At 43.4% G+C, this 25666-nt stretch overlaps 1 protein-coding gene and 1 long non-coding RNA gene across 2 annotated transcripts in view; one reads left to right on the plus strand and one right to left on the minus strand.

Annotated features, from left to right (window-relative positions):
- Nucleotides 1-25666, plus strand: part of LOC138965118 (chorion peroxidase-like) — a 54986-nt gene that overhangs the window by 19948 nt on the left and 9372 nt on the right. Inside the window, exons 5-9 of the mRNA XM_070337248.1 lie at nucleotides 11302-11466; nucleotides 12602-12703; nucleotides 14296-14388; nucleotides 17470-17818; nucleotides 24123-24265. Of these exons, the coding sequence (XP_070193349.1) occupies nucleotides 11302-11466; nucleotides 12602-12703; nucleotides 14296-14388; nucleotides 17470-17818; nucleotides 24123-24265 (852 nt within the window). The remainder of the gene's footprint in view (nucleotides 1-11301; nucleotides 11467-12601; nucleotides 12704-14295; nucleotides 14389-17469; nucleotides 17819-24122; nucleotides 24266-25666) is intronic.
- On the minus strand, nucleotides 4544-6390 carry LOC138965121 (uncharacterized). Its single transcript, XR_011455310.1, has 3 exons — nucleotides 6252-6390; nucleotides 5234-5336; nucleotides 4544-4771 (listed from the first exon to the last, which is right to left on the minus strand). It is a non-coding gene; the product is annotated as an uncharacterized lncRNA (long non-coding RNA).

Genomic DNA, 25666 nt, shown 5'->3' on the forward strand with positions numbered 1-25666 from the left:
AGAAGGGTACGCTTACTCAGGCTAGCGCGCCGACGTTTGTTGCTGACCGTACGAGACTGCCGACGTTCGACGATGACAAGGACGAGCTCGACGACTTTTTACGCCGGTTTGAGCGCATTGCATCTGACCAGAAGTGGGAAGAGGCCACGTGGGCTAGCCGCCTTAGCACCTGCTTAAAAGGACGCGCATTGCAGCTCTACAACGCTTTGGATGACGACGAGGCGAGAGACTATCAGGCACTAAAGAAGGCGTTACTCCAGCGCTTCAACCTGACTGCGGAAGCCTACAGACGACGTCTACGTCTGCGTAACAGCAAGAGACTGAGCGGCGAGCTGAGTCATCAGTTTGTGGCACGCCTTAATCTCTACCTGCGGCGCTGGGTGGAGATGGCCGAAAAGGACTGGACCGTCAACGACCTTGCCGACCTCATTGTCATGGAACAACTGATGTCCAGCCTGCGACCTGAGGTGGTGACCTTCGTGCAGGAGCACCAGCCTAAGACTACTCAGGAGGCAGCCGACTGGATCAGAGTACACGAGGACGCCCAGGCGATCTCCGGCAAATCCTCAGGCTCACGGCCGGGAAAATCGGGAAATTCAGGTTCTTCAGGACCCAAGGACGGGAAGGACGATCAGGGACACAAAGGATCAAGTTCCAGAACTGACATCCAGTGTTTCTACTGCAACAAGCGGGGCCACGTGAAGAAGGACTGCCACAAGAGACAGGCTGACCAGAAGGGCGTACACTTTGTTGGCAGCGAGGAGTTAAGGGACGTCACGAGCTCATGCACAATTCCACAACTCTGCGTTCCGTGCTCCAGGAAACATTTCCAGCCCCACTGCAACGTCTACGTTAACGGAGTGAAGGGCGAAGGTCTGCGGGACACAGGGGCAGACATGATAGTGGTTCGGGCGAGTCTGGTTCCAGCTATGGCCTACACAGGAGACAGCATCAGAGTGAGAATGGCCGAGGCATCTCACGCTTACGACTTGAACACGGCAGTGATCAAGGTCGTAACACCGTTGTTCACGGGGACCATTGTGGCCGTCGTCATGGACGATCCTCCATGCGACCTGCTCATTGGAAACCGGGTTCAGTTTGTGGACGGCGTCACCAGGGAGGTTCCCGTTTATCGGTCTCCCGACGTCATTTCAGTGCTCACGCGGGCACAGGCGGAGCGAGAGGACAAACCTCTCAAACCCCTACCTGCTGCACGAGCTGCCCTGGGGAACGTGACCCCCGCGCTTCTCGCGAAGGCTCAGGCATCTGATCCGACATTAGCGACTCCTCGGGAGCACGCGAAGTCGGGGAAGGTGAAGCTGAGCGGGAAGCATGGGAGGTCAAAGTTCCTCAGGGACAAGAAGTTGCTCTACCGTGAGTTCAGCAACAAAGAGGGTGCATTCAAACAGGTTGTCGTGCCTCGCGAGTTTCGCGAGGGTGTCATGGCAACGGCACACGACTCGATTCTGGGAGGTCATCTTGGCACCAAGAAGACCACGGATCGTGTCTGGCGCCACTTTTACTGGCCGGGCATCTGCACGGATGTCCGACGTTTCTGTGCGTCCTGCGATAAGTGCCAGAAGGTGGTTGCCAAAGGAAGGGTGAGGAAGGTCCCCTTAGAGAAGATGCCGCTCATCGACGAACCCTTTCGTCGGGTGGCAGTGGACATCATCGGGCCCATCTTGCCTGCGTCTGAGGACGGAAACAGATACATTTTGACCATGGTGGACTACGCTACTCGATACCCAGAGGCGATCCCTCTGAAATCGATTGAAGCCACGCGAGTAGCTGAGGCTCTGGTTACTATGTGGTCCCGGCTGGGAATTCCATCAGAGGTACTCACCGACAGAGGCACGCAGTTCACGGGAGGAGTGATGGCGGAGGCAGCACGACTGCTATCACTGGAGCAGCACTTCACCACTCCTTACCATGCTCAGTGCAACGGACTGGTGGAGAGGTTCAATGGCACCTTGAAGACCATGCTGAGGAAACTAGCTCAGGAGAAACCACGCACGTGGGACAGGTACATCCCAGCATTGCTTTTTGCATACCGCGAGGTTCCTCAGGAGAGCTTGGGCTTTTCCCCATTTGAGTTGTTGTACGGCAGACAGGTACGCGGTCCCATGGCTATCCTGCGTCAGGCTTGGACGGACGAAGAAGCTGACGAGGAGGTGCAGACGACAGCGACCTACATCGTAGAACTCAGGAACAGGATTGAAGAGACCTGCAAACTGGCTCAAGAGAACCTGGGAAGAGCAGCACAGCGTTATGCGCGAGGATTCGACCGCAAGGCACGGCCGCGCAGCTTCAAGATTGGAGAACGGGTGTTGCTACTTCTACCTGTCAAACACAACAAGCTACAACTGCAGTGGCAAGGACCTTTTGAGGTGACAGCGAAGGTGGGCCAGAACGACTACAGGATCGTCATGAACGGGAAAGCACGCCTGTACCACGCCAACCTGCTGCGCGCCTACATAGAGAGGACAGCCTACGGGGAGAAGAACAAAGACCAGAAGAGCAAAGACAAGAAGACAGAGAAGGTTGCAGTCATCAGGGGTGAAACGAGGGGTTGCTCGTTCTTGAAGACGACCTTTCTGTCTGGAAACAGACCATCAACCTCTGCAATATCTTCAGGTTGCAAGGTTGGCAAACGCCAGACTTATGCGCTGGGCGTTGATCCTCCAACCGTACCAATTCACGGTACGCGTCATTCCGGGCGCCAACAATGTTGGAGCTGACTTTCTCTCTCGGGCTGGAGAGGAGAACATGACTGTGAGCGAAACCGAGGTTTCGTCTTGAAGAGGGGAGGTGTGTCACGATCGGGTGACAGAGACCAAGAAAGTGTCACTCGATGGAGTGCCTGTTCTTGGTCAATTATGATAGAAAGCGCCTGTGCGTGATATTGGGCTACAGCAGAGGTTGCTGACAGTGCTCAATGAGCACGGATGTTTCGTAGCGCACGAGTTTCACGGTGGGGTTTTTTGCTGCCATAGGGCTGACGGTTTTTTGCTGACAGGGCACACGGGATTTCCATGGATTGAGTTTCTCGTGTCTTTTTTTTGCTTGGGGAGGCAGAATTGTGTATAGCTGGACTGGGTTTTGTGACAAGGTCAGTCACGTGTTATTGGCTAGGTTGTCTGTCAGAGACACAAGGACGGGGCACTTGACACCCAGCGGCAGAAAGGGAAGGATCTAATGCACAGTGTCTAGAGTATGATGGTTTTTCACCGAATATTGTATTCGGCACTCTAGGGGAACTTCCACTAGTTATTTCTTTCTCACTGCCCTATGTTTTGCTGAGGACAAGTCGTCAACATTCCTTCGTCGTGCGATGGCTTTCGCATAAGGATTCGACAAGGGGTTCTGGATGTTGTTGTCACTGTTGACGAACAGAGGCTGTTCCAGGGAGGAAGCGGATTTTGCTTCCATGAGAGTACTACACTCATAGGCTGTTTGAGGTAATAAATCATTATTTAACGCTGTTGATGAGTCTGTGTTTGTGGAATGAAATACTCTCTGTTGTTCTTTCCAGGTTAGCGCATAATTTACTCTCTGTGACGCTAAAATACTAATCTGTATATGGTTTTTGCAGATAGGGAGAGAAGGACGGAAAATGGCTGTTTTGTTGTTGTAAAAAGTCCGTTTTGTGCAGGCCCACGTGCTCGATGAGATATTTAAAGATGACATGTTTAAAGGTGGTGGGTGAGGGGTAGCTGACATGTTTAGTGCACCGATGCTTTCTGTTTGCAGCCTTCGTTTCGTTTCGGTTTCCTGTAACCGCTGCACGGCTGCCTTTGACGGGACACTGCTAGCTGCAGACGTTGGAGCTGGGACCTGAGGAAGCTACGCTAACCGGCTAACCAGCAAACCGGCTAACCAGCAGACCGGCTAACCAGCAACCCGGCTAACCAGCATACCGGCTAACCAGCATACAGAAAGAAAGCTAAGTGCACCATGTCTTACGCACCCCGTTGACCACCGTTGTCTTTTCTTGTCTGTGATTACATTGGAGTAGTGACAGCGTGGGGTGTGTGACACCTGCATGAACTAGAGCTTTTGAACAGAACATTCTCATTTGACTATATTTACACGGGATCAGCGTGTTACTATAATTTTCTATATACTACTGGCATTTTGTCAGTGACCACGGGTTTTTTACGTGTTGAGAACGTAAAAGGAACATATTTTGAGTGAAGGCTCGAGGGAGGTGGCGAGTTTATACATAAACAGGCGTCTGAAACTTATACTTTTGTTGACTCTATTTAATCGTGTGACTGCGAGAGTGGATCGTGGTGTGGTTAGTTAATTAGTAGTAATTAACCGGTTCATAATCACCTTAAGTGATATATTGAAACGTGACACATACCAAAAATGAACTGCCTCAAGGCTCTCTATGCAGAGTGGTATCTTTTTAAAGAATAAATTCAGGTACAGCTTCTTCAAAAGAAAAAAAAATTCACCGAAACCACCAAAACATGTACCTCACTATAGAAAGCAGTCAAAGTGTTGATTTTTGGTCTGTGACAAAGTGGAGGCATGGTCTTATCCCATGTTAAAGGTGAGGACAACTTTTTAAATGAGGCGTAGTGGGCCTTTAAAACATTGACACAAATTTACAATAGCAACAAGTTATAATGCTCAGTACAACCAATACTGAGTGGACATTTACTGCCGCTGTTGCTGTAGTTTCCCCATCAATCACAGCTGGACTTGGATAGCACTGCTTTTCATCCACATTCACTGGCCAGGTCTTCGTCATCTTCTGTCCCTACTGACAAATGAATGACAAAGGAACTGATCTTAAATCCAAACACAATGACAAGAACAAGTTTTAAGTATGAGTAAGGAGTAAATTGTGTTTGTAACTGACACACACACATACACACACACACACTAAACCCACATCAATGCCAAGAGCGTAAACATTCTAATTCCCTGGTAGACAAGTTCTAATGCCTACTTCAATTTAAAAATATATGAAATATAGAAGACACATTCCCAGTCAGCGCTTGCTATCAAATTCAAAAAGCAAAGCAAAGGTGTGTAACATCAATCTGCAGGACTAGAAAAATCTGCAGGTATTATTACTATTAATGTCTGGCAGCTCTCCTGACTGGCCAGGGAAAATCAAACACACACTTCGGTTCTCACACACCAACAGTCAGAATGTAACCAGAACTTGAGACTGAGAGGGAGGATAAAACACAATATGATCATGTAGCAAAACTCTTACCTGAATTGCCATTAGCATGAAATATTTCCCATTTGAGTCTTGACAGCCTCCGGATCATGAAGGAATCAATCTGCTTCTTCCACTGTGCCGGATCGATGCCAACCTGTAATATATAATATTGGCTGAAGTAACATTCCTCTGAGCACCAAATTTAAAACAGTTAGTTGACAGGACAAGTAGTATTAGTAGCTACATGCAGTATGATATTTACCTATGTGGAGGAACAACAAACACACTGTCCACAGAACCAGATGAATTTACACACTGCACCCTCCTTCATAAAACAACAACAACAACAAATGACAACAGATGACCAAACCAACATTAACGCTTGATTCTTATGATACTGTGGGACAGTGGCATTGATATCTTTCTAGAATATAAAATTTTATAAGTCCTTTTACATTTAGTGAAGTTTTGACTAAATCAGTGAACTGAATGTGTTCACATAGACTGATAGAGTGACAGACATACAATGTAGACAAGTTGATGTGTGCATAACATATGTATATTATATGTATGTATAACATGTATGCATGTGTGTAGAGCACAAAGGAAAAAAATAATAGAACTTGACACACAGTTTCACTGAGAATGAGATATCCTGACAGTGAGTGAGTGAGTGACTGTTTACAGCAATACATTGTACTTTATTAAACTTAAAGGTACACACTGAAAATCATGCGCTTCTAGTATTAGTAATGATTCTAATACTGGAGGAACTGCATGATCATCATACTGGTGAAATAAAGCTAAGAGGTTCGAGCAGTTCTGTGGTTTGGACTCTAAGTCAGTAGGTGTTCATTATTTTATTATTATCCCTGAACATGAATTTTAAAAATAAAATGAAAACACCCTCTCAGTCTTGCTCACAGTCACACATGCACACACACCTCCATATGAGTTATTCTGACCAGAACTTGAGAATGTGACTCGTGAGGGAGGGGAAGGAAAAAACACACTGTACATCATAACACTGACAGTTGTACATAATAAAACCTCTTCGCCTTACTCTTACCTGATTTGCGGCAGTGGCATCAAATATTTTACTTCTGTCAGTGACAGCCTCAAGATCATGCAGCAATCGGTTGGCTTTTTCAGCTGAGAGGAGACCTTGAAGTTGAACATGTAGCTCTAGCTCTCTTCTGATTGATGCCAACCTGCAATAACATAATTGGGAACCGATCAGAAGGTTACCTATTTGAGTACATTCTGACTTCTGACTTCTGACTTCTGACTTTTGACTTCTGACTTGACTTTTGACTTGACTTTTGACTTGACTTTTGACTTGACTTTTGACTTTTGACTTTTGACTTTTGACTTTTGACTTTTGACTTCTGATTTTCTGACTTCTGACTTTTGACTTTTGACTTTTGACTTTTGACTTCTGACTTCTGACTTTTGACTTCTGACTTCTGACTTCTGACTTTTGACTTTTGACTTTTGACTTTTGACTTTTGACTTTTGACTTCTGACTTCTGACTTCTGACTTTTGACTTTTGACTTCTGACTTTTGACTTTTGACTTCTGACTTCTGACTTTCTCTCTTCTGACTTCTGACTTCTGGTAAGGACGGGGGTGTTTTTCCTACCTCGGAGGAATTTCTTGTTTTCTTCAGAATGTTATAAAATAACGTCCCCGCGTGCAGTTAAACTGTCCCCGCGTATCCCCGCGTGTTTTAGACACCGGGTGCGTCTAAATCTGTCCCCGCGTGTCCCCGCGTTTTTGCGGGGACACGCAGGGACAGTTAAACAGCACGCGGGGACACGCGGGGACGGTGAACTAGCATGCGGGGACGTTATATAATAACATTCGGACTATTCTTTATGTATTTAAAAAAGAATATATATATTATTTTTTACTTATTTAATTTTTTTCTTTTAATTTTTTGTGACTATGCTCTATTTATTTTTTCTTCACTAATACACTACAGAGCAAATTTATGAGTGTGGTAGTGGAAACAAGTAAGAGGTACAGCTGTCTGCCCGACAACTTGTCGAATAAGGAATTATATTGAAAGATAATAATGTAAAAGTGTGAGACCACAGCCGATCAAAAGTCCGTCTGCTACGAACAGCTTCGATACGAAAGTTTTCGGGGTCGATTATTTTTTAAACGCTATTGCAGAAAACTGTGACTATGCATCTTCATATCGGATAACTTGATCGATAAGGCCTTCTATTAAAGATATTTTAGAAATAGTGTGAGAGCGATATTTGCCGGACGTTGTAGCCTCTCAGTGCGGACTCTACACACACACACACACACACACACACACACACACACACACACACACACACACACACACACATACACATACACCACGACTCTCGTCTGGATTCCCCCTCTATGTTATAATTTAAACATTTAGTCAAAACTTGACTAAATGTAAAAATGGAAAAAAATATTTAAAAAAAAAAGTTAATAATATATATATTTTTTTTTAAATACGTACTTAAAGGATACTCAGAATGTTATTATATAACGTCCCCGCGTGCTGTTTAACTGTCCCCGCGTGTCCCCGCGTGCTGTTTGACTGTCCCCGCGTGTCCCCGCGTATTTTAGACACCCCCTGTGTCTAAAACACGCGGGGACAGTTTAACTGCACGCGGGGACAGTGAAATAGCACGCGGGGACGTTATTTTATAACATTCTGAAAAAAAAGGAAAAAAAAAGGTAAGTTAATAAAAAAAAATAAAAAAATTAAATACATAAAGGATAGTCAGAATGTTATTGATGTAACGTCCCCGCGTGTCCCCGCGTGCTGTTTAACTGTCCCCGCGTGTCCCCGCGTGCTGTTTAACTGTCCCCGCGTGTCCTCGCGTGTCCCCGCGTGTCCTCGCGTGTCCCCGCGTGTCCTCGCGTGTCCGGGACAGTTTAACTGCACGCGGGGACATGCGGGGACACGCGGGGACGGTGAAATAGCCCGCGGGGACGTTATTTTATAACATTCTCACAAAAAAAAGAAAAAAAAAAGAGGTAATATTTTTTTTTTTAATACATAAAGGATAGTCAGAATGTTATAATATAACGTCCCTGCGTGTCCCCGCGTGCTGTTTAACTGTCCCGGCGTGTACCCGAGTGTTTTAGAAACCCCCTGTGTCTAAAACACGCGGGGACACGCGGGGACAGTTTAACTGCACGCGGGGATACGCGGGGACACGCGGGTACGGTGAAATAGCACGCGGGGACGTTGTTTTTTATAACATTCTGAAAAAAAAAAGAAAAAAAAAAGAGGTAATATTTTTTTTTTTAATACATAAAGGATAGTCAGAATGTTATAATATAACGTCCCTGCGTGTCCCCGCGTGCTGTTTAACTGTCCCGGCGTGTACCCGAGTGTTTTAGAAACCCCCTGTGTCTAAAACACGCGGGGACACGCGGGGACAGTTTAACTGCACGCGGGGATACGCGGGGACACGCGGGTACGGTGAAATAGCACGCGGGGACGTTATTTTATAACATTCTGAAGGAAAAAAAAAATAAAAAAAAAATAAGTGAATAAAACTTATTTTTTTTAAATACATAAAGGATAGTCAGAATGTTATTATATAACGTCCCCGCGTGTCCCCGCGTGCTGTTTAACTGTTTAACACACAATGTGTCTTTTTTTAAAAACTTTTATGCTGCATTCTTAGGGTGTGTCTAAAACACGCGGGGACAGTGTAACTGCACGCGGGGACGTTATTTTATAACAATTTCAAACAAAAAAATTAAATAAATAAATAAGTTAATATTTTTTTTTTTTAAATATATAAAGGATAGTCAGAATGTTATTATATAACGTCCCCTCGTGTCCCCGCGTGTCCCTGCGTGCTGTTTAACTGTCTCCGCGTGTCCCCGCGTGTTTTAGACACACCCTAAGAATGCAGCATAAAAGTTTAAAAAAAAAGACACGTTGTGTGTGAACATGCAGAATGTAAAGTCTGCTTCTCTGTTAGCTGACAATGCCAGCGCATAATGCTAAACTACTTAATCTGCTTGGCTAAAAAACGCGTTTGTTATCTGTGTTATCTTTGTTATCTTCTTGTATATTTTGTTTCAAAACCGAGAGCAGGGATACAAGTTGAAAAGACACAGATGACTGGGACGTACCCATCTTCAGAGGAGCCCCATGAAGCTCAGGCATTTCTATAATTTGGATATCAAAACTAGGACATTTCATGTGTTTGGCATTGACAGAAAGAGGATATTTACACACAAAAAAGAGGTTAGGTTGATGGAACGTGTATTTAAAACGAAGCGTTCGCTGGAACTTCGACCTAATGATTCTTCTTGTTCTGGATGTTCTTTCTTGTAAGGTGGCAGAAAGAAAACCAAATCTGGATTTATGCGGTTCACCGTAAAAAAAGGGTGGAGACTTTTCCGATCTCCTGGGTCAACTAATGTGCAGACCAGCTAGTACCTCATCCCCCTTCGTGCGTACGCGCAGGCACACGATCAAGTACGCACGGAAAAGATCCCATAATCAATCTCATTCTTAACCAACGTACGTGGTTGGGTTAAGCCAGATATTTAATGTTCAAAATTGACTTGGCGAAGTCTACCTCAAAAAGCTCGCTGCATCAAGCTTTGGCGCTGATTTTATGGTAAAAAGACTTCGCGAAGACTACCTCAAAAAGCTCGCTGCATCAAGCTTTGGCGCTGATTTTATGGTAAAAAGACTTGGCGAAGACTACCTCAAAAAGCTCGCTGCATCAAGCTTTGGCGCTGATTTTATGGTAAAAAGACTTCGCGAAGACTACCTCAAAAAGCTCGCTGCATCAAGCTTTGGCGCTGATTTTATGGTAAAAAGACTTGGCGAAGACTACCTCAAAAAGCTCGCTGCATCAAGCTTTGGCGCTGATTTTATGGTAAAAAGACTTCGCGAAGACTACCTCAAAATGCTCGCTGCATCAAGCTTTGGCGCTGATTTTATGGTAAAAAGACTTCGCGAAGACTACCTCAAAAAGCTCGCTGCATCAAGCTTTGGCGCTGATTTTATGGTAAAAAGACTTGGCGAAGTCTACCTCAAAAAGCTCGCTGCATCAAGCTTTGGCGCTGATTTTATGGTAAAAAGACTTGGCGAAGTCTACCTCAAAAAGCTCGCTGCATCAAGCTTTGGCGCTGATTTTATGGTAAAAAGACTTGGCGAAGACTACCTCAAAAAGCTCGCTGCATCAAGCTTTGGCGCTGATTTTATGGTAAAAAGACTTGGCGAAGACTACCTCAAAAAGCTCGCTGCATCAAGCTTTGGCGCTGATTTTATGGTAAAAAGACTTGGCGAAGTCTACCTCAAAAAGCTCGCTGCATCAAGCTTTGGCGCTGATTTTATGGTAAAAAGACTTGGCGAAGACTACCTCAAAAAGCTCGCTGCATCAAGCTTTGGCGCTGATTTTATGGTAAAAAGACTTCGCGAAGACTACCTCAAAAAGCTCGCTGCATCAAGCTTTGGCGCTGATTTTATGGTAAAAAGACTTGGCGAAGTCTACCTCAAAAAGCTCGCTGCATCAAGCTTTGGCGCTGATTTTATGGTAAAAAGACTTCGCGAAGTCTACCTCAAAAAGCTCGCTGCATCAAGCTTTGGCGCTGATTTTATGGTAAAAAGACTTGGCGAAGACTACCTCAAAAAGCTCGCTGCATCAAGCTTTGGCGCTGATTTTATGGTAAAAAGACTTCGCGAAGACTACCTCAAAAAGCTCGCTGCATCAAGCTTTGGCGCTGATTTTATGGTAAAAAGACTTGGCGAAGTCTACCTCAAAAAGCTCGCTGCATCAAGCTTTGGCGCTGATTTTATGGTAAAAAGACTTGGCGAAGACTACCTCAAAAAGCTCGCTGCATCAAGCTTTGGCGCTGATTTTATGGTAAAAAGACTTGGCGAAGTCTACCTCAAAAAGCTCGCTGCATCAAGCTTTGGCGCTGATTTTATGGTAAAAAGACTTGGCGAAGACTACCTCAAAAAGCTCGCTGCATCAAGCTTTGGCGCTGATTTTATGGTAAAAAGACTTCGCAAAGTCAACTTCGAGCTCCATAAGGACAACGTGATTTCTTGATTGGATCAATTGCTGATATTCTTACTCGTATTACAGCTGAACAGGGGGGTCCGCATTGCTGTAAAAACGGTAAAGTTGCAAATTCGTCGGCTGCCTTCGACTGTCTGCCTATCAAGATGAAAGACAAAAGGTTTCACGGGGAGTGTATGGAATTCTCCAGGTCAATTCCCGCCTCCAGTCATGCCCACGGATACCGTAAGGGTTAGTACGCATTTTGGGTTCTCTGTCTGTCTGTCTGCCTGTCTGTCTGTCTATTTGTATGTGTGTCTGTCTGTCTGTTTGTCTTTCTCTCTCTCTTTCCGTTTCTCTCTTTCTGTGTCCGTCATAGTCTGTGTCTGTTTGTTTGTCTGTCTGTCTGTCTGGCCTTCTGTTTGTCTGTCGGTCGGTCGGTCGGTCGGTCGATCCGTCTTGTCTGACTGACTGCCTGTCTGCCTGTCTGTTTGTTTGTCTGTCGTTCTCTGTCTGTCCACCTGTCTCTGCCTGTCTCTGGTGTCTGTTTCTGTCTGTCGGTGTCTCTCTCTCTCTCTCTCTCTCTCTCTCTCTCTCTCTCTCTCTCTCTCTCTCTCTCTCTCTCTGTCTTTTTCTCTCTCTCTCTTTCTCTCTCTCTTTTTCTCTCTCTCTCCCACTCTCTCTGTCTCTTTCTGTCTGTCTGTTGGTTTGTCTCTGTCTTTGTCTCTCTCTTTTGCTGTCTCCCTCTCTCTCTCCCTCCCTCTCTCACTTTCTCTACATCTCTCTTTCTCTGTTTGCCTGTCTGGCTTGCTGTGTGTATGTACTCTCTCTCTCTCTCTTTCTCTCTCTCTCTTTTTCTCTCTCTTTCTCTCTCTCTCTCTCGCTCTCTTTCCCTCTCTCTCTTTCTCTCTCTCTCGCTCGCTCTCTTTCTCTCTCTCTCTCTCTCTTTCTCTCTCTCTTTCTCTCTCTCTCTCTTTTTCTCTCTCTCTCTTTCTCTCTCTTTCTTTCTCTCTCTCTCTCTCTCTCGCTCGCTCTCTCTCTGTCTCTGTCCCTCTCTCTCTTTGTCTCTCTGTCTCTGCCTGGCCAAATCTGAAATGCAGAGCCGAGCTGTTTTCACGAGAAGGAATGTGCCAATTCTTTTTCGCAGTTCGGCGAGAGCAGCTGAACGTTTTACCATCTGCTGTTGACAGTTATGATCTGTAGCTGTTGTTGTTAGCTGGAGTTCCTCAATATTAACATTGTCTAATGACAGTTCCTGTGTTGAACTGTACAATACTTACACAATGATGGTGTTTTGCTGTTGTTGTTGTTGTTGTTGTTGTTGTTGTTGTTGTTGTTGTTGTTGTTGTTGTTGTTATTGCTGTTATTGCTGGTTTTTTTTCTGCAGTTCCTCGAGAGCAGCTGAACATAGTAACATCTTTTTTTGACGGTTCCACGGTCTACGGTAGCAGCGAGGAACAACTGGAGTTGCTCCGAGACAGCAAGTCAAGTAGGTTCTTCTTCTTCTTCGTTCATGGGCTGAAGCTCCCACGTTCACTCATGTTTTTACACGAGTGGGGTTTTACGTGTATGACCGTTTTTACCCCGCCATTCAGGCAGCCATATACCTCTTCCGGAGGAAGATCAAGTAGGTTTAGAATGCTGTTCAAATTATCATACCGGTAAACCGTTTTCTAAAACCGACAAGAGGATAGTATTCCTTTAAAGTTCTTCGACACCTGCATAAGTAAAAATGACATAACACAAGAAATATGAAAGCCAGCTAAATAACACAACCTGTTCTGGTTAGATCATTACCTTGACTTTCTCTTCAAATATCGAATCGCCAAGTTGTGCTTTTTTGGATCTTTGTTGAAATTTTAATCGGCATGTTAGTTTTTTGTCAGGTCGTTTTTAGGGATACCTTTATTTGAGCGGCGGTCACGTGACCTCTGTAAAAGAAATATTTGATGCTAAAGTGTACCAGAAACAAAGTGGAGTACCTTTAAATGGCACAACAAGTTTGAATGAAATAACACGGGAATGAATGCTTTAGTTGGAGTACACCATTTGTCACAGTCATTTTTGTTGTTGTTGTTGCTAAGTTTAGATTACAGATCTAAGTACCTATTTTCGCGCAGACTATCATTATTGATGTTTGGCAGTACCGACAGAATAAGTCCATGAAAAGAATCGGGACTCTAACGCAGATTAGTTTGCCGACAGCAACAGTTTCCCGATTTACATTTTTCTCAGTAATTAATGACATAGTTTCGGAGCAGTTTTCGATTTGATCATGCTGGGTGTGTCTAATACGCAGAACAGTGAATGTCCCTTATACTTCTTAAGGTTAAATTCTATAGAATGTCCCTTATACTTCTTAAGGTTAAATTCTATAGAATGTCCCTTCTACTTCTTAAGGTTAAATTCTATAGAATGTCCCTTCTACTTCTTAAGGTTAAATTCTATAGAATGTCCCTTATACTTCTTAAGGTTAAATTTTATAGAATGTCCCTTATATTTCTTAAGGTTAAATTCTATAGAATGTCCCTTATACTTCTTAAGGTTAAATTCTATAGAATGTCCCTTATACTTCTTAAGGTTAAATTCTATAGAATGTCCCTTATACTTCTTAAGGTTAAATTCTATAGAATGTCCCTTATACTTCTTAAGGTTAAATTCTATAGAATGTCCCTTATACTTCTTAAGGTTAAATTCTATAGAATGTCCCTTATACTTCTTAAGGTTAAATTCTATAGATTGTCCCTTATACTTCTTAAGGTTAAATTCTATAGAATGTCCCTTATACTTCTTAAGGTTAAATTCTATAGAATGTCCCTTATACTTCTTAAGGTTAAATTCTATAGAATGTCCCTTATACTTCTTAAGGTTAAATTCTATAGAATGTCCCTTATACTTCTTAAGGTTAAATTCTATAGAATGTCCCTTATACTTCTTAAGGTTAAATTCTATAGAATGTCCCTTATACTTCTTAAGGTTAAATTCTATAGAATGTCCCTTATACTTCTAAAGGTTAAATTCTATAGAAACGTTTTCAAAATGGCTACTTACCTACCATATCTTTAAAATCTGCCTTTGCAGGAGCTTTGATGAAAGTGGGTGAAAATGGACTACTTCCAAGATCGGAGCACGGAGAATGCCACCATCGCCCAGAAGACTACTGTTTTCTGGCAGGTATATGATGTTTTCTTTGCAAGTGTTCACTCTCTCTCTCTCTCTCTCTCTCTCTCTCTCTCTCTCTCTCTCTCTCTCTCTCTATGTATATTATTATTAGTACTATATGTGTTCCTCCTTGTGCGTCTGCGTGTGAGTGCGCAAGTGTGATTGCGTAATTAATGTTCCATTCTGTAATTGCTTTATTGATGTTCCATTCATGTATTTTCTACTACTTTTCTCATTTATTATTACTGTATGTTGATGTTTCTATGATTCTAGTCGGGCGCACGCGTGAATATGTGTTTGTGTGAATGTAAAGGGCACATTGTAAGATTAAGCCTATGGCCTAAAATGTCTACCCTTTATGTGAATAAAATGTTCTAAGTCTAAGTCTAAGTCTAAGTCTCTCTCTCTCTCTCTCTCTCTCTATAGAATGTCCCTTATACTTCTTAAGGTTAAATTTTATAGAATGTCCCTTATACTTCTTAAGGTTACATTCTATAGAATGTCCCTTATACTTCTTAAGGTTAAATTCTATAGTTAAATTAAATACCGCGCGCGCGAGCATGTGTGTGTATGCGTGTGTGTGTGTGTGTGTGTGTGTGTGTGTGTGTGTGTGCATGTGTGTGTGCATGTGTGTGTGTGCATGTGTGTGTGTGTGTGTGAGTTTATGTGTGCATGTGTGTGTGTATACGTGGGTGTGGATGTGTGTGTGTGTGTATGTGCGCAGTCTTTGCTTTCGTTTACAATTATTCTCTGTATATGTTCCAAGGACAGGTTGGAAGATTAGGCTAAGCCTAAAACCTTTATCCTTATGTAATAAAGTTCTGAGTTCTGAGTTCTCTCTCTCTCTCTCTCTCTCTCTCTCTCTCTCTCTCTCTCTCTCTCCCCTGTCTCTCTCCATCTGTCGATATATATGTGTGTGTGTGTGCAACCCCCCCTCTCTCTCTCTCTCTGATTGTCTCTATCACTATCTGACTCTCGGTCTCTCGCCCTCTCTGTAGAGTAACGGGTAAAATACTGTAGATGCACCTTATTCACCGTCATAAGTAACCAGGGCAACACATTTCGAGCATAGCGCGTGTAACTTCAAAACATCCCAGCGATTCCAACACTATCATATATAAATAATGCATTCCTTTCACGACACGATTTTTGTAATGCCAATTAAAAATATATGTTGGTTTAGGGTAACCCGACCGACCGTAGCTATTTTTTCTCGCCGACCCTAACACTTTTTTTTCATTTCTAAAAAAAACTAAACTGATGGCACATTTTGCGAACCGTACCGAGACTAAGGGAAATAACCTCCTTTTAAATCGACTGAAATATAAAAAAATAAAAATAAAAAAAAGGCCGACCTGCCGACCCTATCTTCTTTGTTCCCGTTACCCTAAAAACAACATATATTTTGTTTGGCCTAATGTTACAGCGACATCGTGAAGATCTCACATTTCCATGCGCATCTCTATGCCGAAAAAGATATATATATAATACGAATAAAGGCAACGTTTAATTATTTTGACCCAGCGGTCTTTTAAGAAGTCCTTTGAGGGATTAGCTCGTTACTCCCCCGGCTCGTTACTCCCCCTTAGAGTTAGGGTTAGTAATGAGCCGGGGGAGTAACGATACGGGGGAGTAACGAGCCGAGGGAGTAACGATACGGGGGAGTAACGATACGGGGGAGTAACGAGCCGAGGGAGTAACGATACGGGGGAGTAACGTTAATGGGGAGTAACAAGCCGGGGGAGTAACGAGCCGGGGGAGTAACGATACGGGGGAGTAACGAGCCGGGGGAGTAACGTTACGGGGGAGTAACGATACGGGGGAGTAATGAGTCGGGGGAGTAACGATACGGGGGAGTAACGAGCCGGGGGTGTAACGATACGGGGGAGTAACGATACGGGGGAGTAACGATACGGGGGAGTAATGAGCCGGGGGTGTAACGATACGGGGGAGTAACGATACGGGGGAGTAACGAGCCGGGGGTGTAACGATATGGGGGAGTAACGAGCCGGGGGAGTAACGAGCTGGGGTGTAACGAGCCGGGGGAGTAACGAGCCGGGGGAGTAACGATACGGGGGAGTAACGATACGGGGGAGTAACGATACGGGGGAGTAACGAGCCGGGGAGTAACGATACGTGGGAGTAACGATACGGGGGAGTAACGAGCCGGGGAGTAACGATACGGGGGAGTAACGATACGGGGGAGTAACGAGCCGGGGGAGTAACGAGCCGGGGTGTAACGATCCGGGGGAGTAACGATACGGGGGAGTAACGATATGGGGGAGTAACGAGCCGGGGGAGTAACGAGCTGGGGTGTAACGAGCCGGGGGAGTAACGAGCCGGGGGAGTAACGATACGGGGGAGTAACGATACGGGGGAGTAACGAGCCGGGGAGTAACGATACGTGGGAGTAACGATACGGGGGAGTAACGAGCCGGGGAGTAACGATACGGGGGAGTAATGATACGGGGGAGTAACGAGCCGGGGGAGTAACGAGCCGGGGGAGTAACGATACGGGGGAGTAACGAGATGCTCCCGTCTTTTGATTGTTTTGCTTGTGTCTTCCTTGCAAGCAGCTGAACATTTTGTCATACGTTTTCAGTATAATCAGTGTGTGTTTGTCTGTGCACTTAAAAGACCGCTGGGACAAAATATCTGTGAACGTAACGTTTTCTTTTGCCAATAATTAAACGTTGCAAAATCATAACTTTCTTGGTTTTTTTGTACAACTGAATCGGTGCTCCAATCGTTGAAAATATAGTGTGACAGTGGGGATTAACATGGACGATGAATTTTTTTCATACGTGAGCCTTGAGGTGATGTGTCTCTTGCTCTTTCTTTTTTTCCGTATCATATATATATATATGTGATTAGAGTATAGTCCCTCTCTGGGCGAGGGCTGGTTGAAAAAGAGCTCGTCTGTATTGCTCGTGCCACAATATCCCTCGTAAAATAAAACTCGATTTGATTTGATTTAATTTGATTTGTGCTATTTTGTCAACAAGTCTGTGCCCCTTTTCAAGTCTTAGCCGGCTAGTCAGCGACAGTACAAAGCGAACACTTTTATCTTATCTTTTATCTGTTATGTTCAAGGTGATCCACGTGTGAACGAACAGCCAGGTCTCGTTGCCATGCACACACTGTGGGTGCTCCTTCATAACAGAATCGCCGAGAAATTGCAACATGTCCGACCAAAAGACGACCCGGAACATATCTTTCATTTGTCTCGAAAGATTCTCGTCGGCATCATGCAAAACATTTTCTACAGCGAGTGGCTTCCCCTGGTTCTGAGCAAAGATGTCAGGGGAGCGTACGGACTGTGGACGGGATTCCGTGTCGCGTATTCTACCAGCGTGGACCCAAGCATCATCAACGCTTTTTCCGCCGCGGCGTTTCGGTTTGGTCACACGCTGATACCTCGCGAGTACAACGTCTCAGGAGTGTGAGTTGTAAGACCATGAAGTGTAGGAGCGGCAACAGACAGCCGTCTTCTGCTCTTCCGCTGTCGCTCTTTTTTACAAAATTTAGTCAAGTTTTGACTAAATGTTTTAACATAGAGGGGGAATCGAGACGAGGGTCGTGGTGTATGTGTGTGTGTGTGTCAGTCTATGCGTGTGTGTGTGTGTGTGTGTGTGTGTGTAGAGCGATTCAGACCAAACTACTGGACTGATCTTTATGAAATTTGACATGAGAGTTCCTGGGAATGATATCCTCGGACCTTTTTGTTCTTTTTTTCGATAAATACTTCTGATGACGTCATATCCGGCTTTTTGTAAAAGTTGAGGCGGCACTGTCACACCCTCATTTTTCAATCAAATAGATTGAAATGTTTGTAAAGCAATCCTCAACTAAGGCCGGACTTCGGTATTGCATTTTAGCTTGGTAGCTTAAAAACAAATTAATGACTTTGGTCAATAAAAATCTGAAATATGTAATAATGTTTTTGTTTTATATAAAACGATCCAAATTTACGTTCATCTTATTCTACATCATTTCCTGATTCCAAAAACATATAAATATGTTATAATTGGATTAAAAACAAACTCTGACAATTACAATGCAATGAAGCTGGATAATTATGGCATTCAAATTCAGTGATTCAACACGATTCCATTCTTCCATTACGAAAAATTACTATCACTCACACCTCAAACATCGTCCTCATCGGCGACTTCAACATACAATTCGACCAGCCACAGAACACCGACACAAGACAGACGATGGACCTTCTTGACTGTCACGACCTCAAACAGCATGTAGACGCTCCCACACGCAAAACACACATCATTGACTGGATTGTCACCCATGAGTCCACTGACCTGGTGTACGACATCCTGCTGAATGACTACCTCAGATCCGATCACTCTGCAGTTTTGTTCTCTCTTAAAATGGCCAAACCATCCAAACAGAAAAAGCGCGTAGTCCGCCGTAACCTCAAAGAAGTTAACACTGACACATTTCGCGCAGAAGCAGCCCGCCGACTGCTTGATCCTCCGGTATCCTCAGACCCTGTACGTCATTACGACTCCATTCTCAGCACACTTCTTGATGAACATGCGCCCGCAAAAACCAAACTCATCGTAGATAGGCCTTCTGCACCCTGGATCACAGCTGAAGTTAAGTATGCAAAACAGTTGCGTCGCCGAGCAGAGAGGAAGTCGCGAACCTCAAAGCTGGTAGTTGACAGACAGATTTACAACAAGCAAAAGGAACATGTTCAGACACTCATCGCAGACGCCAAACAATCGCACTACAGCACCAAAATCTGTGAAACAACCTCTGCCAAAACACTCTTCTCCACAATGAATGACCTTCTTGGCTGCTCTTCTGCTTCTCCCTTGCCCAACAACATCGACCCCTCCAAACTGTCGCAAGCTTTCTCTGATTACTTCCATAACAAGATCCAAACCATCCGTGACAAACTAGACAAAATCCCACACCAAAACTCTGAAACTCCTCCTGCATTTACAGGCACTCCCTTCACACACTTTCAGCCTCTCACTCTCACTGACCTGGAGAAAGTCCTCAAAGAAATGACCTTGAAAACCTGTGACCTTGACCCTCTTCCCACACAACTCTACTCTGACTGTCTTCCTGAACTCCTCCCTTCTATTCTCAAAATCATCAACACTTCTCTGCAAACAGGCACTGTCCCCAACTCCTTTAAGACTGCTATTGTCAAACCTGTACTGAAGAAACCATCGCTTGACCCAAACACCCTCAGCAACTACCGCCCTGTCTCAAACCTTTCCTTCATCTCCAAACTCCTTGAAAGAGTCGTCCTGAAACAACTCAACTCTCACCTTCTTTGCAACAATCTTCTCTCTCCGCTTCAATCTGCCTATCGTCCTCACCACTCCACCGAAACTGCCCTTCTCAAAATCACTAATGATCTCCTCCTTGCCACTGACCAAGCTGAAATCTCTGCCGTCGCTCTACTTGATCTATCAGCGGCCTTTGACACAGTCGACCACAACATCCTCCTTCAACGCCTTCAGCACACCTTTGGTATCCATAGCACAGCTCTTTCTTGGTTCTCTTCTTATCTTACCGACCGCTACCAGACTGTTTCGATTGACAAACTGAACTCTGATCCCATCAGGCTTGAGTGCGGAGTCCCTCAGGGCTCAGTCCTTGGGCCTGTACTATTATTTTACTCTCTACACTCAACCTCTTGACCACATCCTTGACCGACACAACGTTCTCCACCACTCTTTTGCCGACGACTCTCAACTTCACAACAGCTCTTCCCCTGACCAGTCTGAATCTCTTCTTTCCTCTATCTCTGACACTATCACTGACGTGCAGAATTGGATGACAGAAAACAAACTTCAGCTCAATAGCAACAAAACTGAAGCTATCCTAATAGGCACTACATCCAAACTCTCCAAAGCCACCTCCGACTCTCTTCAACTCTCTGACTCTTCTGTCCCTCTGTCTTCTGCTGTCAAAAACCTCGGAGTCACTTTAGACAACACCCTTTCCATGAAACAACACATCTCTTCTGTCTCTCGCACCTGCTACTTCCAACTCCGCCGCATCGCCACTATCCGCAAGTACCTCACCACAGATGCTGCCGCCAAACTGGTCACTTCCACCATTCTCTCACGTCTTGACTATTGTAACTCTCTCTTGGCGGGTCTTCCCTCTTCTTCTATCTCTCGTCTCCAACGCATTCAAAATAGCTCTGCCCGTCTTGTCCTACGAAAGAAAAAGAGAGATCATATCACCCCCCTCCTAAATCAGCTCCACTGGTTGCCCGTTCCTGCCCGTATCACCTACAAAATCAACACTCTCACCTACAAATGCCTCAATGGTCTCGCCCCTGCCTATCTCTCCGACTCTCTCTCTCTCTATGTCCCTTCACGAGCACTCAGATCATCTGCCGACTCCCTCAAGCTCAACATCCCCCACACCAAACTCAAAACAGCAGGTCAACGCTCATTTTCTTTCCAAGCACCTAGCCAATGGAACACACTACCTCTCCCCCTCCGTCAACAACAGTCCCTCGAATCATTCAAATCTGCACTCAAGACATTCCTTTTTTCCAAATAATCCATGCATTCTACACTGCCCACCCCATCCCACCCTGAATAACTGTACATATTTTAATGGTTGATGGTGTGTGTGTGCTAGTGACTTTAAGTCTCCGTGTGTGTGAATGAGTGTATGTGCGCCTTGAGTCGCCTGTTGGTGAGATATGTGCGCGTTATAAATATTCGTATTATTATTATTATTAAAAATATAAAAATTATGATCAAAATTAAATTTCCAAAATCGATTTAAAAACAATTTTATATTATTCCTTGTCGGTTCCTGATTCCAAAAACATATAGATATGATATGTTTGGATTAGAAACACGCTCAGAAAGTTAAAACGAAGAAAAGTACAGAAAAGCGTGCTATGCAACACAGCGAAACCACTACCGCGCTGAACAGGCTCGTCAGTTTCACTCCGTTTTGCACAAGCGGCGGACTACGGTCATTGTGAAAAAATGCAGTGCGTTCAGTTTCATTCTGTGAGTTCCACAGCTTGACTAAATGTAGTAATTTCGCCTTACGCGACTTGTTTACATTTAGTCAAGTTTTGACTATATGTTTTAACATAGAGGGGGAATCGAGACGAGGGTCGTGGTGTGTGTGTGTATGTGTGTGTGTGTCTGTCTGTCTGTGCGTGTGTGTGTAGAGCGATTCAGACCAAACTACTGGACCGATCTTTATGAAATTTGACATGAGAGTTCCTGGGAATGATATCGCCGAACTTTTTTTCTTCTTTTTTTCGATAAATACTTTTGATGACGTCATATCTGGCTTTTTGTAAAAGTCGAGGCGGCACTGTCACACCCTCATTTTTCAATCAAATAGATTGAAATGTTTGTAAAGCAATCTTCGACAAAGGCCGGACTTCGGTATTGCATTTCAGTTTGGTGGCTTAAAAATTAAATAATGACTTTGGTCATTAAAAATCTGAAAATTGTAATAATTTTTTTTTTTTATATATAAACCGATCCAAATATACGTTCATCTTATTCTACATCATTTCCTCATTCCAAAAACATATAAATATGTTATATTTGGATTAAAAACAAGCTCTGAAAATTAAAAATATAAAGATTATGTTCAAAATTAAATTTCCGAAATCGATTTAAAAACAATTTCTTCTTATTCCTTGTCGGTTCCTGATTCCAAAAACATATAGATATGATATGTTTGGATTAAAAACACGCTCAGAAAGTTAAAACGAAGAGAGGTACAGAAAAGCGTGCTATGCAGCACAGCGAAACCACTACCGCGCTGAACAGGCTCGTCAGTTTCACTCCGTTATGCACAAGCGGCGGACTACGGTCATTGTGAAAAAATGCAGTGCGTTCAGTTTCATTCTGTGAGTTCCACAGCTTGACTAAATGTAGTAATTTCGCCTTACGCGACTTGTTTGTATGTCTGTCTGGAGGTTTGTCTCTCAATCTTTGACTGTCTCTTTCTTTTGTCCCGGCCTTTGCTATCCTTAGCAGATTATGACTTTATTCAGTTATTCTGCAGAAAAACAGAAATGCTGGAGAAAAACTGTTTGTTTCTGCAGCATTTCTGCATAATGTCATCTTTCGCGAGAGCAAAGTTTTTTTCTGCAGTAAAATTGAAATCAAGAATGCTGCAGTAAAACGGTGATGTTGTTTTACTGGAGAAAAACTGTTTACACTTTTTCTTCAGCATTTTGGCATTATTCAGTTATTCTGCAGAAAAACAGAAATGCTGGAGAAAAACTGTCTTTTCTGCAGCATTTCTGCATAATGTCATCTTTTGCCGAAGCAACGGGTTTTTCTAGAGCAAAACATTTTACTGCAGTAAAATTGAAATCAAGAATGCTGCAGTAAAACGGTGCTGTTGTTTTACTGCAGAAAACCTGTTTACACTTTTTCTGCAGCATTTTGTACTGGCTCATTATAATGTTGGAGCACGCGAGCCCCCCTTTGTCGAGAGATGGACTCATCCAGAATTACACTGCGGAACAAACTATTGTACTATCCCAGAGGGCGACGAATACAAACGCTACTTTACAAGGTCGTTAGTTTTTCTCCAGAAAAACTGTCACAGACTATTCTGAAGAAAAAGTTAATCGCAATAATGCTGCAGAAAACCAAGTAAACATTATGCTTCAGAAAAACTGTTTTACTGCAGTAAAAAACGTTGCTTCGGCGAAAGATGACATTATGCAGAAATGCTGCAGAAAAGACAGTTTTTCTCCAGCATTTCGGTTTTTCTCCAGAATAACTGAATAATGTCATAATCCGCCAAGAGCCAGTACAAAATGCTGCAGAAAAAGTGTAAACAGGTTTTCTGCAGTAAAACAACAGCACCGTTTTACTGCAGCATTCTTGATTTCAATTTTACTGCAGTAAAATGTTTTGCTGCGGAAAAAAACGCTGCTTCGGCGAAAGATGACATTATGCAGAAATGCTGCAGAAAAGAACGGTTTTTCTCCAGCATTTGTCTTTTCTGCAGAATAACTGATTAAAGTCATAATCCGCTAAGGATACTTTGCGTCTGCCTCTGTGTGACTGTCTCTTTGTCTCTGTCTCAGTGTATGCTTGTTTCAAGCCTTTGCCTCTGTCTGTATGTATGTCTGTCTCTGTGTCTGTGTCTGTTTCTGTCTCTGTTCAGTCTGTCTCTGTCTGTCTGTCTGTCTGTCTGTCTGACTGTCTCTGTCTCACTGTTTCTGTCTCTCTCTGTCTCTGTCTGTGTCCCTGTTTCTGTCTCTGTCTCTCTCTGTCTGTCTCTGCCTCTCTCTGTCTCTGTCTCTCTCTGTCTCTCTCTCTCTGTCTCTCTCTCTCTCTGTCTCTCTCTCTCTGTCTCTCTCTGTCTCTGTCTCTGTCTCTCTCTCTCTCTCTCTCTCTCTCTCTCTCTCTCTCTCTCTCTCTCTCTCTCTCTCTCTCTGTTTGTGCATGTGTGTGTGTGTGCAGTGTCTTTCCGGAAGTTCATATTTCGATTCGAGTTGGGGGTAATGGTATACATGTAGATGATTTGGACTTTTGCACCACATAAGGTTTTCTCTGTTCTTGAACGCACTTGCAATGGTCATTATTGTTTTGTTTACTGAAACAATTAAACAATTAAATCTAAGAGTATCATCCAATATATTAAAAACATATCCAGTTCCTTTTGTTGTTGTTAGTATGTTAGTAAAAATACAAATACATTGACAAACGAATGTTTTTTCTTTTATTAATTTGTTTTATTATTTTGTACAGGATTTTCCCACTGAGAAAGTTGTTCTTTCGTCCCGACCTAGTGTTTGACAACTTCCATGGGATGCTGAAGGCACTGGTTGATCCCACAAATGAAGATATGCAGGCACAGCAAATTGACCAACACTTAGTCGTTGAGGTCACAGGTAATGACGTTAACATCGATGGCGTAGTTTCTGACGTTGTTTCGATTGGACTGGTATCAGAAAAAAATCAGCGAATCAATCAACCGAGCAGTCCACCGAGCAGGCAAGCACGCAAAAAGTATACTAACGAAGCAACCAACCCATAAAAAAATCAATAAGAAAGCGAAGCAAAGCAAACATAAACAATCCAGAAACTGAAGCAAAAAGTAACCATCACCAGTGGTTGGTAGAATGATTTGATGAAGTCTCGAGTTGGTGTATCCAGACAAAGATACTAACTTCAGTTTTCAAGAATTAAATTCAAATGGTTAAAACCATTTCATAAAACTGATGTCTTCTTGGAGTTTCTTCACTTCGGGTTTTCTTTTGTCTGAGAGCTTATCGTTTAAGTGTGATTATCCTCCATAAGTGACGAGACTACCCATGTGATAACCAAACCATATCTTCACACGTGTGTTTATCGTATAAATAAGGTCAAGGGATCAAACTATGACCCGGTAAATGCACAGCCTTACGGTGACCTAACAAGTAATTTTTGACAGGCGAGGCGGAATAATACGTTCTTGTTTTTGTTTGTTTCTTTCTTTTGATGTTTTCACGAGGCAAATGCTCTCCTATTTTTAAATTTAATCCAAAAACAAAGAGACTGCCAACGTTCCAAAATTCAGAATAAACACACCAAGAAAGGTAAGTAGTTGGAACGTTTATTATTGACTTCTTCTTCTTCTTCTGCGTTCGTGGGCTGAAACTCCCCCGTACACTCGTGTTTTTTGCACGAATGGAATTGTACGTGTATGACCGTTTTTACCCCGCCATTAAGGCAGCCATACGCCGCTTTCGGAGGAGTTTATTATTGACAAAACAATACGTTAAATTCACAGATCTTTCGACCCAGCGGTCAGCTAGTACAGACAAACGCTAATTAAACAGAAAAAGACTTATCTAGCAAAAGTTCAGCGGCTGAACTTTTTGCCAGATAAATCTGTTTCTGTTCAATTAGTGTTTGTCTCTGTGCACTTAAAACACCGCTGGGTCGAAATATCTGTGAATGTAACGTATTGTTTTGTGAATTTATTAGGTAAGATGCACGCAGAGTATGTCATCTAAACCACGTGTACATGTTTGCTTGCATGGATTTTTTTTAAAAATTTAAGACGGCGCAGGAAAACTGTTTTTAGTATTTTTTTTTAGATTTTTATAAATGTTTAGTTTTTGTACAAGTTTGCTGATAAACCTGTACATGTTGAACTCTTTGACTTTATATGCTGAATTTATGGTTTAATCATAGATTTTTACTCGTTGTACATCTTTGAACAATGAATAATCTTCGCCCATAAAAGTTAGAAAAAAAGTTGTGACGTGGGAAAGCAGTCGCTGACTTCAAACTGTCGTACAGCCGTT

Source organism: Littorina saxatilis, linkage group LG4, assembly GCF_037325665.1.
Source record: "Littorina saxatilis isolate snail1 linkage group LG4, US_GU_Lsax_2.0, whole genome shotgun sequence".
Taxonomy (NCBI): Eukaryota; Metazoa; Mollusca; class Gastropoda; order Littorinimorpha; family Littorinidae; genus Littorina; species Littorina saxatilis.